The 12,037-nt window shown below is 52.4% G+C and overlaps 1 protein-coding gene across 5 annotated transcripts in view; it reads left to right on the plus strand.

Moving 5' to 3' along the window:
• Window positions 1-389: 389 nt before the first annotated feature.
• LOC128947315 (uncharacterized) overlaps window positions 390-12,037 on the plus strand; it is a 45,511-nt gene continuing 33,863 nt past the window's right edge. For 3 of the 5 annotated variants that reach the window (XM_054291566.1, XM_054291565.1, XM_054291567.1), the window contains exons 1-2: window positions 390-1,677; window positions 4,649-4,761. In XM_054291566.1, coding sequence (XP_054147541.1) covers window positions 402-1,677; window positions 4,649-4,659 — 1,287 coding nt within the window. In that variant the 5' untranslated portion in view covers window positions 390-401 and the 3' untranslated portion in view covers window positions 4,660-4,761. The remainder of the gene's footprint in view (window positions 1,678-4,648; window positions 4,762-12,037) is intronic. The other 2 variants (XM_054291569.1, XM_054291568.1) reach the window with 2 other exon arrangements.

Consider the following 12,037-nt stretch of genomic DNA (forward strand, 5'->3'; position numbering starts at 1 on the left):
CCGCCAAGTCCTTTCTAGGATGTCCAGAACCACACCAGCCTCCTTCCACCCCAAACCTTTCCCTAGGAATCACAAACAACCTCTCTCAGACCCTCAAAACCACCCCACTGACCCCCAGAACTCCCTGCGCATCTCTCAGCGGCCCCACAGCCGCAAACCTCTCCCGGGACCCCCATTTATATTCCAGGGCCTCCCTCAGCGCCCCCACAGCCCCCAAGCCCCTCCGCGCATGCCCAAAGCCTCCCACGGACCCCTCCCCTGCCCCGCCGCTCTCAGCGCCGCCGCTTCCCGCCTTCCCCCTCCCCGGCCTCCCATTGGCGGCAGCGCCCGCCCGTCCCCGCCCTGAACCAATCAGCGCCCGAGCTCGGAGCGCCGGGGGAAACCAAACGAGAGCGCGGGCGATGGAGCGGGTGAGGCCTGAGGGCTCCGGAAGGGACCGAGGGGGGAATTTGCTGGGTCTCGGAGGGGAATTTGGGGGCCTGGGAGGGCCCCGCGTCACTTCCCGCATACCTCCCGCAGAAGCTCAGCCTGGAGCAGCGAACGGAGCGCCTGATGCAAAGGAGGTGGGAAAGCAGCCCGGCCTCAAGTGCCCCTCGGGATCCCCAAGCGCCCCTAGGAGGCCCCAGTCTGCTCCCCCGTTCCCTCAGTGTTGTCCTGGGCTCACAGTGCTCCCCAGACCCCCAAGACCGCCGCCCCAGACCTCTAAGCGCCGGCCAATTCCCTCCCTTGTCCCGGTGAGACCCAGGCACGCCTCGGGGACCCTCAGCTACCCCACCCGATCCCAGGTGATGCCCCAGACACCCCATTGTGCCCATAAGTGCGTCCCGCAGCCCCTCAAACTCCGCCCGAGACCACCAGTCCCACGGGGTCAGTGCAGGGTCAGCATTTCGGGGGTCCTCGCCCCTCCCCAACCTTCTCCTCCCCCCACCAGCCAGGCCCTGCTCAGGCCCGGCCCCCGCGGGCCGGAAGGGGCGAAGGCGCTGCTTGGCTCCGCCCCCTGCAGCTCCACCCTCGATGACCCCCTCGTCCAATGGCGCTTGGGGCGGTGGCGAGGGAAGGAGCCAGCGCTGGACACGCCCCTGGTGGACAGGGCCCTGCTGGACTCTGCTGCTCCCCGGGGTTCCCTGCAGGGAGTGCCGCCGGGGAGGTCACGTGACCCACCTGAGGCGCCGTGGCCAACCGGGAGACACTTCTGCAAGCACCGGGGGGCGTCTTCACCCCAGGCTGTCTCCCAAGAACCCCTGTGGCAGGATCCATGTTGGAGGCCGCCTGACTCCCGCAAGACCCTCTGGCCAATGAGGAGTAGCTCTCTGGATACCCTGCAGGGGGCACTATACTCACAGTCACGCGACTCCCACCATGCCCTGCGGCAAATCAGCAGCAGCTGCTGTGCGCCTCTGCACCAGGGGGTGCTGCCTGGGAAGCGAGACTCCCATGAGCCTTTGCTGCAGGAGCCATTATGGGGGTCACGTGACTGCCTCGGGGCTCTGTGGTGTGCCCCATATTGGAAGTCACGCGGCTCCCAGGATGCCCTGGGGCCTGCAAGGGAGGCGCTTCCTGAGCCCCTGCCCAAGGGAGGGCCCGGCTTCAGGTCACGTGACTCCCGTGAGGCCCCACAGCCAATCCGGAGTAGTGCACGTGATGCCCTACAGGAGGCGCCGTGGCAGCAGCCACTGGGTGAGGAACCAGAGAAGCCTTTGAGGGTCGCGGGGTCACTTGTGGGTCATGGGGGTCACTCAAAGGTTGGGAGCTATTGAGGGTCATGAGGCACCTTTGTGGGGCTGGGGGGCATTTGTGGGTCAGAAGGGTCACTGGTGGGCCTAGAGGTTCCCCTGTGGGCCAAGGCGGTCATTTGTGGGCCAGGGGCGGTCACTTGTCGGGCAAGGGGGGCAATTGTGGGTCAGGGGTCACTTGAGGGGCTGAGGGGGCACTTGTGGGTTGGGGAGACACTTCTGGCTCAGGAAGTCCCTTGTGGGGCTGGGGGAACACTTGTGGGACAGCCATCTCCTCTGACATGCAGCCCCGCCAGGCCCTCTTGGGGACCCCCTCCTCTGGATACTGCGATGCCACCGCCGGGCCGTAAGGGGACGCCTTCGGTAGGACATCCCCGCCCCCAAATTTCAGGGCTCTGCCCCTGTGCCTCCCTCAGGTCCTCCTAACTCCCCATTTGCTCTCCTTCTCCCCCCAGGGCCATTGAGACCCTCCTGGAATGCCCACCTGGGCACCCCCAACCCATGGTGGGGCCAATAAAGCAATGACACCCCAAAATTGCTCCAGGGAGGTGGGGAGACCCCCAAAACTCCCTCCCTTACCTGCCCCACCTTTGGGATTGCCCCAAATCCCTTCTCCCCCAAAGTGTCCCCAAGAGCATTTGGGGGGTTCTGGGGGCTCCAAAGCGGCTGTTGGTGAAGTGCTGGGTGTCTCTAGGGGGTCCCTGAGGGTCTGTGGGGTGTTTGGAGGGGCTCTGGGGCTGAGGAAGGGATTTGGGGGCTTTATGGGGAGCGCTGGGAATCGGGAGGGGTTGGGAGGGCACTGGGTGTCTTTAGGGCGTCAGGTCTATGGGATTTTTCGGGGAGACTCTAGCAGTGTTGGGGAAAATCTGTGAAAGGTATTGGGGGTCCAGGAAGGAGTTTGCGGGGATGCGTGGGCTTTGGAGGGTCTTTAGCGGTCCGGGGTCTGTGGGATGTTTTGGGGCTCCCAGGACAGCGTTGGGGGGTCTGTGGGGACTGGGAAGTATCTAGGGGCGCCTGGGAGCTTATTGAACGCATCGGGGCGGGGAACCCCCAAACCCGTGGGAGTGGGGCTCACCTGTCTTCACCTTCACACGGCTGACGTGGCGCCGGGGGGTTCTGGTGTCCCTCCGCTCCTGAGGGCGCTGTGGGGGTCACGGAGGCGTCACAAGCTCCCCCTGAGCCCCCAAAAATCCCCCGTGCCTCCCACTGGCCGCTGGTTCCGCGCCAGTTTACTCACTTCCTGGACTACAACTCCCGAAAGACCGCGGGGCCCCGCAGGACGCCGATAGAGCCGGGACTGCGGTTCCCGTCATGCCCCGCGGCTCGCGAGAGGCCCGTCAGGGCCGGGACTGTCCTCTAAGCACCGTCCCAGCTGCTCCCCGAGTGCTCCCCTGAACCGTGAGTGCGCCCCGGGGCCCCGTAAGTACCCCCACTTTCCCTCTCCTGACCCCCAAGTGCCCCTCCGGGTCCCGACGTCCGCCCGTCCCCTACTTGCCCCCAAAATGCCCCCCTGTGTGTCCCCTCGGACCCCCAAGTGCTCTCCAGCTGCCTCTCCGACCCCTAAGCGCCCCTCCAGACCCTTTAATGATGCCGCAAGCACCCCCAGCTGGCCTCCAAGCGCCCCTCGAGTGTCTCCTGGGAATTGGCGTGATGACGACAATGTAGAGAAAGACCCTGATCCTGTCGCAGTATCAGCACCAGTTCAGCTTTTAATTAAAATTTGAATCAAAACTGCAATTGCCGATGTGGGGGATGGGCAGCCGCCCTCCCCCCCCCTACTTTTTCCTGCCATTTCCCGGCTCCCTCTTGGAGCCAGGGAAATTGCAGGAAAAACATTCCTGCATATTGCGCACATCAAAATTTCATGGGAATCGGGAACAGGGTCTCTGTGGTGAGCTTCCCTGACAGGCGCAGATAAATCCTGTCATGAAGAACAGGTTGAGAGGACTTTGGGGACCTGGAGTATACATTCCTGTAGCCCCTCCCAAAACCCCAGAGAACCCCTCCATCCTCTGCAGACTCCCTGGTAGATCCCAAATACCCTCAGAATGCCCTCAAAATGCTCCATAGTTTTCCCTCCCCAAACACCCTATAAACCCTCAGGACCCTCCCAGACTTCCTGAGGCTCTCTAAAATAACCCATAGATCTGCTCACTCCCCCACACCCCTGAAAGGGGCTACCCTAGGTGGCCACAACTAGTCACGGACTGCCTGAGCCACTTTTTGGGCTGATATGTATGTAGGTATAAATCTAATAGAGATATAAAATATAATATAAAAAGGGGCCTTCAGGAGAGCTGGGGAGGGTCTTTGTCAGGGGACAGGATGGAGGGTGAGGGTTTTCACCTGCCAGAGGGCAGGGTTAGATGGGATATTGTGACGAAATTCCTCCCTGTGAGGGTGGTGAGACGCTGGCACAGATTGTCCAGAGAAGCTGCAGCTGCTCCATCCCTGGAAGTGTCAAAGGCCAGGTTGGACAGGGCTTGGAGCAATCTGGGATTGTGGAAGATGCCCCTGCCCATGGCAGGGGGTGGATCGAGATGACCTTTGAAGTCCCTTCCGACCCAAACCAGCCTGGGATTCTGAAAGTAGGGGAGGTTTGGGATGGGCGACCTTGGCTGACCCCAGGTGCTCCCCTGGGCTGCTCCATCACTCACGCTTCAGGGAGAGACAGCAAGAGAGAAAGCTCCTGGGGGAGATGGGCTGGGGGAGCGTGGGTCCCTCAGGTAGAGGCAGCTGGGGCATGATTCCTACCAACAGGCATCCCAATGGGGGACAAGACATGTTCAGCTTCTTGATCTAGCCTGTCCTGATCCCTCTGCAGAGCCTTTCTGCCCTCCAGCAGATCCACACTCCCACACAAGTTGGTGTCATTTGTGAACTTACTTACGCTTCCACTTGAACCCCTTGTCCAGGTCGCCAGTAAAGATGTTAAACAGGGCTCGACCTAGCATTGACTCCTGGAGTCACCGACAAGTAATTGGATGCAATGGACAGAGTGGGAGCTTCAGACAAGCCCTGTCTTAGGGTAAGATTTTTGGGTACAGCTTGAATTAGGTGACCTGCACCTAAAGCACTGTCGCTCGCAAGAGTGGCAAATCAGGTATATATGTAAAATGAGATATTTATTGAATAGGCAGGAGATAATAGAGAAAAGGTCTTGAACAGAGTTACTTACTACACAGTATAAAACAACAGTACTAGTTGATTACATAAAACGGTGCACAACATTAAGGTACCTATATCAAAGCTAGGAAAGAAATACTATAGATGAGGAGTCAATGTAGCTTACCACCAAACCGGCAAGAGTGTGCAAAGAGTCCTTTCACTCAACCCTCGAGAGAGTAACCACAAAACCAGCATCCCAACTTTGCCCCACTCATTTCCAGGGAATGTGCAGAAGACTTCTACTTTGTGAAAGTTTGGTGTAGCTTTAATAGATTGTAAAGTTTCTGTCAGAAATTCCAGCTTATCTTTGCACAATCTTGCTTTCACAGCCAGATATTTATATTCAGGTAGAAGTGCCACTTCCATGACACCCAAATAACCACGAGACAAGAGGTGCTTACAGATTTATTTCACCAGTTAGCAAGCTCTTGTGGCAGGGAACATGTACTGCTACACTGGCCCCAGCTGGATTTAGTTCCATTCCCCACCACTCTCTGGGCTTGGGCATCAGCCAGTTTCTCATGCAGCAAACAGTGCCCCTGTCCAATCCATGAGCAGCCAGCTCCTCCAGTGTCAAAGGCTTTACTGATGTCTATAATACACATCCACAGCCCTTCCCTCATTTACTGAGTGGGTCATTCTGTCACAGGACCTGCCTTTCCCAAACGTACGCTGTCTGGGCCTGATCCCCTGGTTGTCCTGCGCATGCTGTAGGATAGCACGCAGGATGATCTGCTCCATGGCCTTCCCCAGTACAGGGGTTTGGCTGTCATGATACATGGAAAGCCTCTAAAACTCTAAAAGACAAAGCGAGTTATAAAGTAGTTATGTATTTTTTTTTTTGGCTGGGCACATGTGGGATACTTCCGCAAAGACATGCGCATCTACTCACTCTCAGTGGTTTTTTTTGTCCTCTAAAATGTTACATATACATTAGGTTTTGCAAAAAATTTATGCATATTCATTTCCTGGCTCCACCTTGTCCTGCTTTGTTTACTAATTAACTTATCAGTCCCTTGCACCTGCGTACTTTTCTCTGGTGGTCATCTTGAGGGTCGCAGGGGGATGAAATAAGTGGTCTTCATCAGATTTGACCTTCTCACCCTGTCTTCTAGTGCATACTTACTGATTCTTTGGTTACATTCCAAGCCATAAGGTTGGTTTGATTTGGTCTGGGGGTCAGAGGAGCACTGTTGTCTTGATAGTCTTGTAACTTTGTCCTGTTTTGATGAACATCATCCTTCCCTTATCACACTTCCTTGCATTCTTTTGTGTTGCTCTCACACGTGCACCGTCTTCCCTTTACAGGCAGTTAGCACAGTAAAATGCAGCAAATATTAAGCAATATATATAATCTAAATATCTATTTCCAATCAATACTGCTCTGATTCCTAACCCTACGTCTCAGACAGACCTGGAGCTCCCTGAATCCTCCTTCCAATCCTTCTCATAGAAGGGCATCACATTTGCTAATTTTGAGTCAACAGGAACTCTTTCAGTTTACTAGAGCTGAGTGAAATAGGCTTGGCCAGCTCTTTCTCCAGCTCCTTCAGGTGCATCTCATTTATGCCCAGGTACTTATGTGTGTGTCTCATTGGCAGAGCAGGTCACTGACTGTTTCCTCCAGTCAGTGGATCTCAGGGGCTTCACTCAGCTCCCTGTCACCAACTTCCAGCCCTGGGAGCTGAGCATCCTAGGACAACTGGGTTTGGTATTAAAGACTGAGCCTTTTCCTCCTCCCTGACACAGCACTGCCCTCTGCACCCAACAAAGGATGGAGACTTTCCTGAGCCCGCCTTTTGCTGCCAAGGGATTTACAGAAACTTTTCTTGTTGACTTCAATCACACTGGCCAAATTAAGTTCCAGTTTGGCATTGGCCCTTCTAATTTTCTTGCTGTATCACCGCACAACATCCTTATAATCCCCTAGGGTTTCTGCCTCTCCTTCCAGAGGTGACACATGCTCTTTTTTGCCCTGAGTTTCTGCCTAAGTTCTCTCTTTAACGAGACCAGTCATTTTCCCACTCTGGCTTGTCTTATGGCGCATGGGCACAGCTCCTGGAGCTTTAAAATTTCCTTTTTAAAGAATCTCCACCTTTCTGGATTCCTTTTCCCTTCAGGACTGACTCCCAAGGGAATCTGTCAGTGGACCTCCTAAAAAGGACAAAATGTGCCCTCCAGCAGTCCAAGGAGGCAGTTCTGCTGCTCCCTCCTTTCTACCCCCACAGTGGAAAACTCGTTTTGTGGTTGCTCTGCCCAAGACACTCTTAATTACCACATCACACACCACTGATGGAATCACAGAATCAGAGAATGGTGTGGGTTGGAAGGAACCTTAAAGAGCCTCTACTTCCAACCCTCCTGCCATGGCCAGGGATACATTCCACTAGATGAAGTTGCTGCAAGCCCTGTCCAAACTGGCCTTGGACACTTCGAGTGATGGGGCAGCCACAGCTTCTCTGGGTAACCTGTGCCAGGACCTCACTACCTTCACAGGGAAGATTTTTTTCTGGAAGCTGATCTAAACCTGCTCTCTGTCGGGGGGAGCCATTCTATCCCATCCTGTCGCTCCAAGCCCATCACCAAGATCCATGGCTGACACCAGTCCTGGAGCAGCTCCATGGAGATCCATTACTATAAGTGGTTGCTGTGGGCATGAGCTGAAGCCTGTAGTAGAACCTTTTGCCATGGCAACCACTTGCTGTCTCATTCAGAGGGTCAGTTACCACAGCATTGGCGCAAGAAAAAATTTGGACCAAGTCTTGGCCCAGTTGTGATCCTGGAGTGCTGTGTGTTGGAGACCGAAATATTATAGTTTGTGGCTTAAACATCTTCATGAAGAACTTTTGCCTATTATGGTAAAACTGTTTTACAAAAACTGCAGAGAAGACCACCTCGCCCTGAATGGGGCCCTGACTGAGGGCCTACACTGCTTGCTGCTAAAGATAAGAGAAAGTAACAACTCAAGGCTGAGGACATTAACAGAGCACAAGCCTAATACCTTCTGAGTGGAGACTGCAGCCCCAGGGCTGTCAGCTGCCAGACTCCAGCAGACTCTCACATCAAAGGTCCGGCAGGGAGAGAGGTTTTGGGTGTGTCAGGAAAAAGCCTCTGGTGAGAGGCAGTTAACACCCATCCTCTGCTGTGCAGAGGAGCTAAGTTGTGCGGCCCCTTCACCCTGGGAGAAGCTGCATCTGCACGAAGAACAAAGGGGTGTCATGGCCCATCAAAGGCCCCCCCCCCGTTGGGCATCTGGTCAGGGGTCTGATGGCTTGATCCCTTCCCAGAGAGAGGTCCTGCAAGAGACAACTTTCTAGAGGTCTCGGGCAGTCCTTCAGCCACAAGGTAATCTCAGCAAGGGGCAGGCAGCTTAGCTCATAGCATTGATTTCAGCTCTGCCTTGGGAGCTGTACCGTGGCCAACACTGTCCATTCTAGATGTCTCTCGGGGCAGGAGGGCTGTGGTGCTGTTGGCTGGTTGCAGCATCAGGAGCTCATGACTGGTGTATCTGGAGCCATCCATCCTCATTGGCCATGGGACTTATGGCACACAGTGGCAGTGTCGTTCAGCATCCAATGTTATACAATTCAGCATCACAGACTATTCTCACCCAAAGTCAAATCCTCCTGCATTACCCACAAAATGCCCCAAGGTCCTTGAGCAAAGACAATGCCATGGATAGGTTTGCCTCTGCTTAAGGCACGACTGATCCCAACAGTTTTCCCTAACCCACTTCTCATATGCGCCATAGGTATTTTATCCCCTTCTCCAGTACGTGGATGTTTTGTTTGGGCAGGGCCAGCTCAACTGGGTAGAGCCTGGTAGGCGTTCACTGATCAGGTGGCCTTTGCTAATGTTTAAAGGTCCCACCACCCATTGCTTTCAAGGTGGTTTTTAACAGTTCATTGTACCATTTGGCTTTCCCAGGGCCCAGGTGTTCATGAGGCTGTTTTTGAAATAAGTCCCATTGTTTGAGTCAATACTTTCGGTGCTGCTACTTTGCCACAGGACTTGTTTTTCAAGGGTTTTTCAAGGGTCAGCATGATGCTCCAGGAAGTGGTCCAGCATGAGGATGGATCTCCAGCCATCCAGTCAGACCTTCTACCACTGTCAGCGTGCAGCTCTTGCCTTGGAGAGGTTGCAGCAGTGTGATGCAATTGATCTGCCAGGCTTCCCCAGATTTATGTTTTGACCATCATCCCCCACACCACAGGGGCTTTACTTGCCTGGCCCTGCTTGATGGCAGCACACATTTCACGGTCATGGATTACCCAGGATATAGTGTCCATTATTAAGTCCACCCCTCAGTCATGATGCATCTGTGTGATACATCTCTTCCCTGATGACCTTAGATGCCTAAGGGGCCCACTGAACCAGAAATAACTCACCCTTGTGTGGCCAGTCCAGACCCACCTGAGACACTTTAATCCTGGCAGCCCAATCCGCTGCCCATTGTTGTGATGCTCTTCGCTGGCTGGCTCTTGGATACGTGAGCATCCACAGGATGGACTTTCCCAGCCAACTTCTCTACCCAGGCATCAATGTGGCGCAGCAGTGGGCTCTCGCCAGGTAATAATTAGCATTGACTCCATCATTCACAGAAGGCTGATCAATCTCTTTATTCCATTATTATTACAAAGAAACCCATTCCTTTTATAGACAGTTATGATACACCTGGACTTAATTGGTCCTCCAATCCAAACTCCATCGCCATTGGCTAATTAAAAAACCACCCTTTGGTAAATCTCCATAACACATTCCACATGTTCACAACAACGGGTGCAGCAAGTTAAGATAAGAGTTGTTTCTCATTCTTTTCTCTAATCTTCTCACAGACTTTTCCCAGAAAGGCCTGGAAAAGTTGTCTGTTGCTCTCTGTGACCAGAGAGCTACTGCCACAGCAATGTCTTGCCACAATTCAATAACCCAGATGGATTTCCCTGTGCGCTGCCAATTGGTCTTTTTCCATTGTCCAGCTACCTCTGCAGAGCATTTGCTGTTATGCATGAGTCAGTGGCCATTTCTCTCATTCAGCGATATTCAGCAATAGCCAAAGTCAGCTGGACAGCTTTCAGCTCTGCAACCTGACTTGATTCACCTTGTCCCTCAGTAACTTCTGCAACTCGTCACATAGGACTTCACAGGGCTGCCTTGTCTTTCCCGATGTATCCCTACAATATCCTCTCCTGAGGTAAGGTCTGCAAAGGATTCATGGGGCCACTGGGCCAGTGACAATGTGGTTTTGCCCCTCATTTCCAGTCAGGATCACTTCAGTTTCCAATACAGTCAGCTGTTAGGATTCCTCTGTCATCCCAGAAACACAGATGGATTCTACCCCTACAGATATTGATGGCATCTGGGTACATCAGGTGCTGATGTCAGATAAAGCCTTGTACTCTTGTGGTCCTGCTGTATAGATCCAATGGTCCCTTTCCTCCACCTGGATGGAGCCAGGGCCCCTCTAGCTCTGATCATGGTACTTATTGCTCACTTCTTGTAAATACGACCTGGAGGTCCTTTCAAGAGGATCAGAAGTAACATCAGCCCTTCTATTCTGTCTGAGGACTTGTCCAGTGGAAACTGGAGAAGATTTATCCTTGATGAGTTTTCTGTGGTGGTGTTTTCTTCCTCTCAACTCACCTGTGAGAAACAACTGCTCACTTTGAAAATTCAAAAAGGTTTATTAAACCTTAACAAAAATACAACAAAGGACTACATAAGGAAAAATTTGCAGCACTGGGAACTGCCCCCGTGCATACCATGTGGCTGGTTCCTCTTCAAGATGGATGCTCAGTCTTTTATACCCCTGGAGGTCGCATCAGTCAGCCCTGGCCCCTCCCAAATTCTGTCAGTCAGCTCTTCTTTGCCATTTATTGGTGGAGACTGCTTTCTTGTAACTTGATTGGAGATCAGGTGTTGCCATGTTGCACCCCCTAAGCACCAAGCTCTTCCATTCCCAACTGCCCCAGGTAGGGGAGACATGTTCACACCTTCTTTTTACCTGGCCTAGACAACCCAGGCTGTCTGATGGTCACAACACAGGGTGGGGGGGAGGGAACTATGGGGAGAATAGAGGACATCTAAACTACAATAACATAACTATACATCACTAAAGCTTTTCTTAATTTTCGCATGATAGTTATCTTTTAATTGCAAGAGCCAATCATCTCATTATCCATCTATAACATCATCACCCATGCTGCTGGGGCAGAGATGGATTTTCAATCCCACTTTCTCATGTCCTCTCCATGGTCACACAGTTGAAACCACAGGTTACTGCATAGTGTGTCTCCCCTCTTCTGAGCAGGATTTTGCCTGCTCCCAATAGCAGAGACTCTGGTCCATACCGGCAGGGCATGGAACATTGCCTCTCTAGTTTGCTCAAGTCTTTCAAATGTGTCTTCAGTGTTGGACATTCTTTCCACAGACAATGCACAGGTCAGTAGGGAGAAGAAAAGATGATCTTCATGTTGCCAAAGCTGGGTGGAAGCTGTTGTCTCATGAGTCAAAGGGACAGTACCACGATGAGACTGAGAATGATTTATTGCTTAGATAACATCAGTCTCAAAGGCTATGAGATTTCTAAGACAGCAAGCAGTCGGCCAAAGTCTAAGATGGTCACAAGTTCTTTGTTGCAAGACAGTATATAACTTTCTAATCCAATGGACAGTCGCCACAGAGTATGTTTTGTTTTTCTAACCTATCCCCTTTACTTCTTTCTCCTGCAACGTGGATACTTTTGTCCAATAAGGTCTTATTACATATACACACATATGTCTCTATTAGAATATCTAAACTTTTAGCTTATTCTATACAATCACATTACTACATTATTGCACTATCAAACCCTTCATCATCTTATCTAATACAGTTTCTGACTTAAAGCATATTCTTGCTTATAACTGTAGAAGCATAAGTTTATGATTTTTCTATTCAATGTCTGTGTACCTTGCTTTCACATCAATCTAGACTTCTTCTTAGGCTGTAAATCAAACCCTCTTGAGCCTGTGAAGATTTCTATCTTTCCAATTCCCACATTGGGTAGTCACCTGAAGCACTGTTTGCTTTCCTTCTTTCATCAACATCACTGCCAGTGATGGTATACAACAATGATAGGCTTCACACAAACTTCTGCC

This window comes from Melozone crissalis, unplaced genomic scaffold (assembly GCF_028551555.1).
Source record: "Melozone crissalis strain CALT ecotype California unplaced genomic scaffold, PUWL_Pcris_2 ptg000096l_1, whole genome shotgun sequence".
NCBI lineage: Eukaryota > Metazoa > Chordata > Aves > Passeriformes > Passerellidae > Melozone > Melozone crissalis.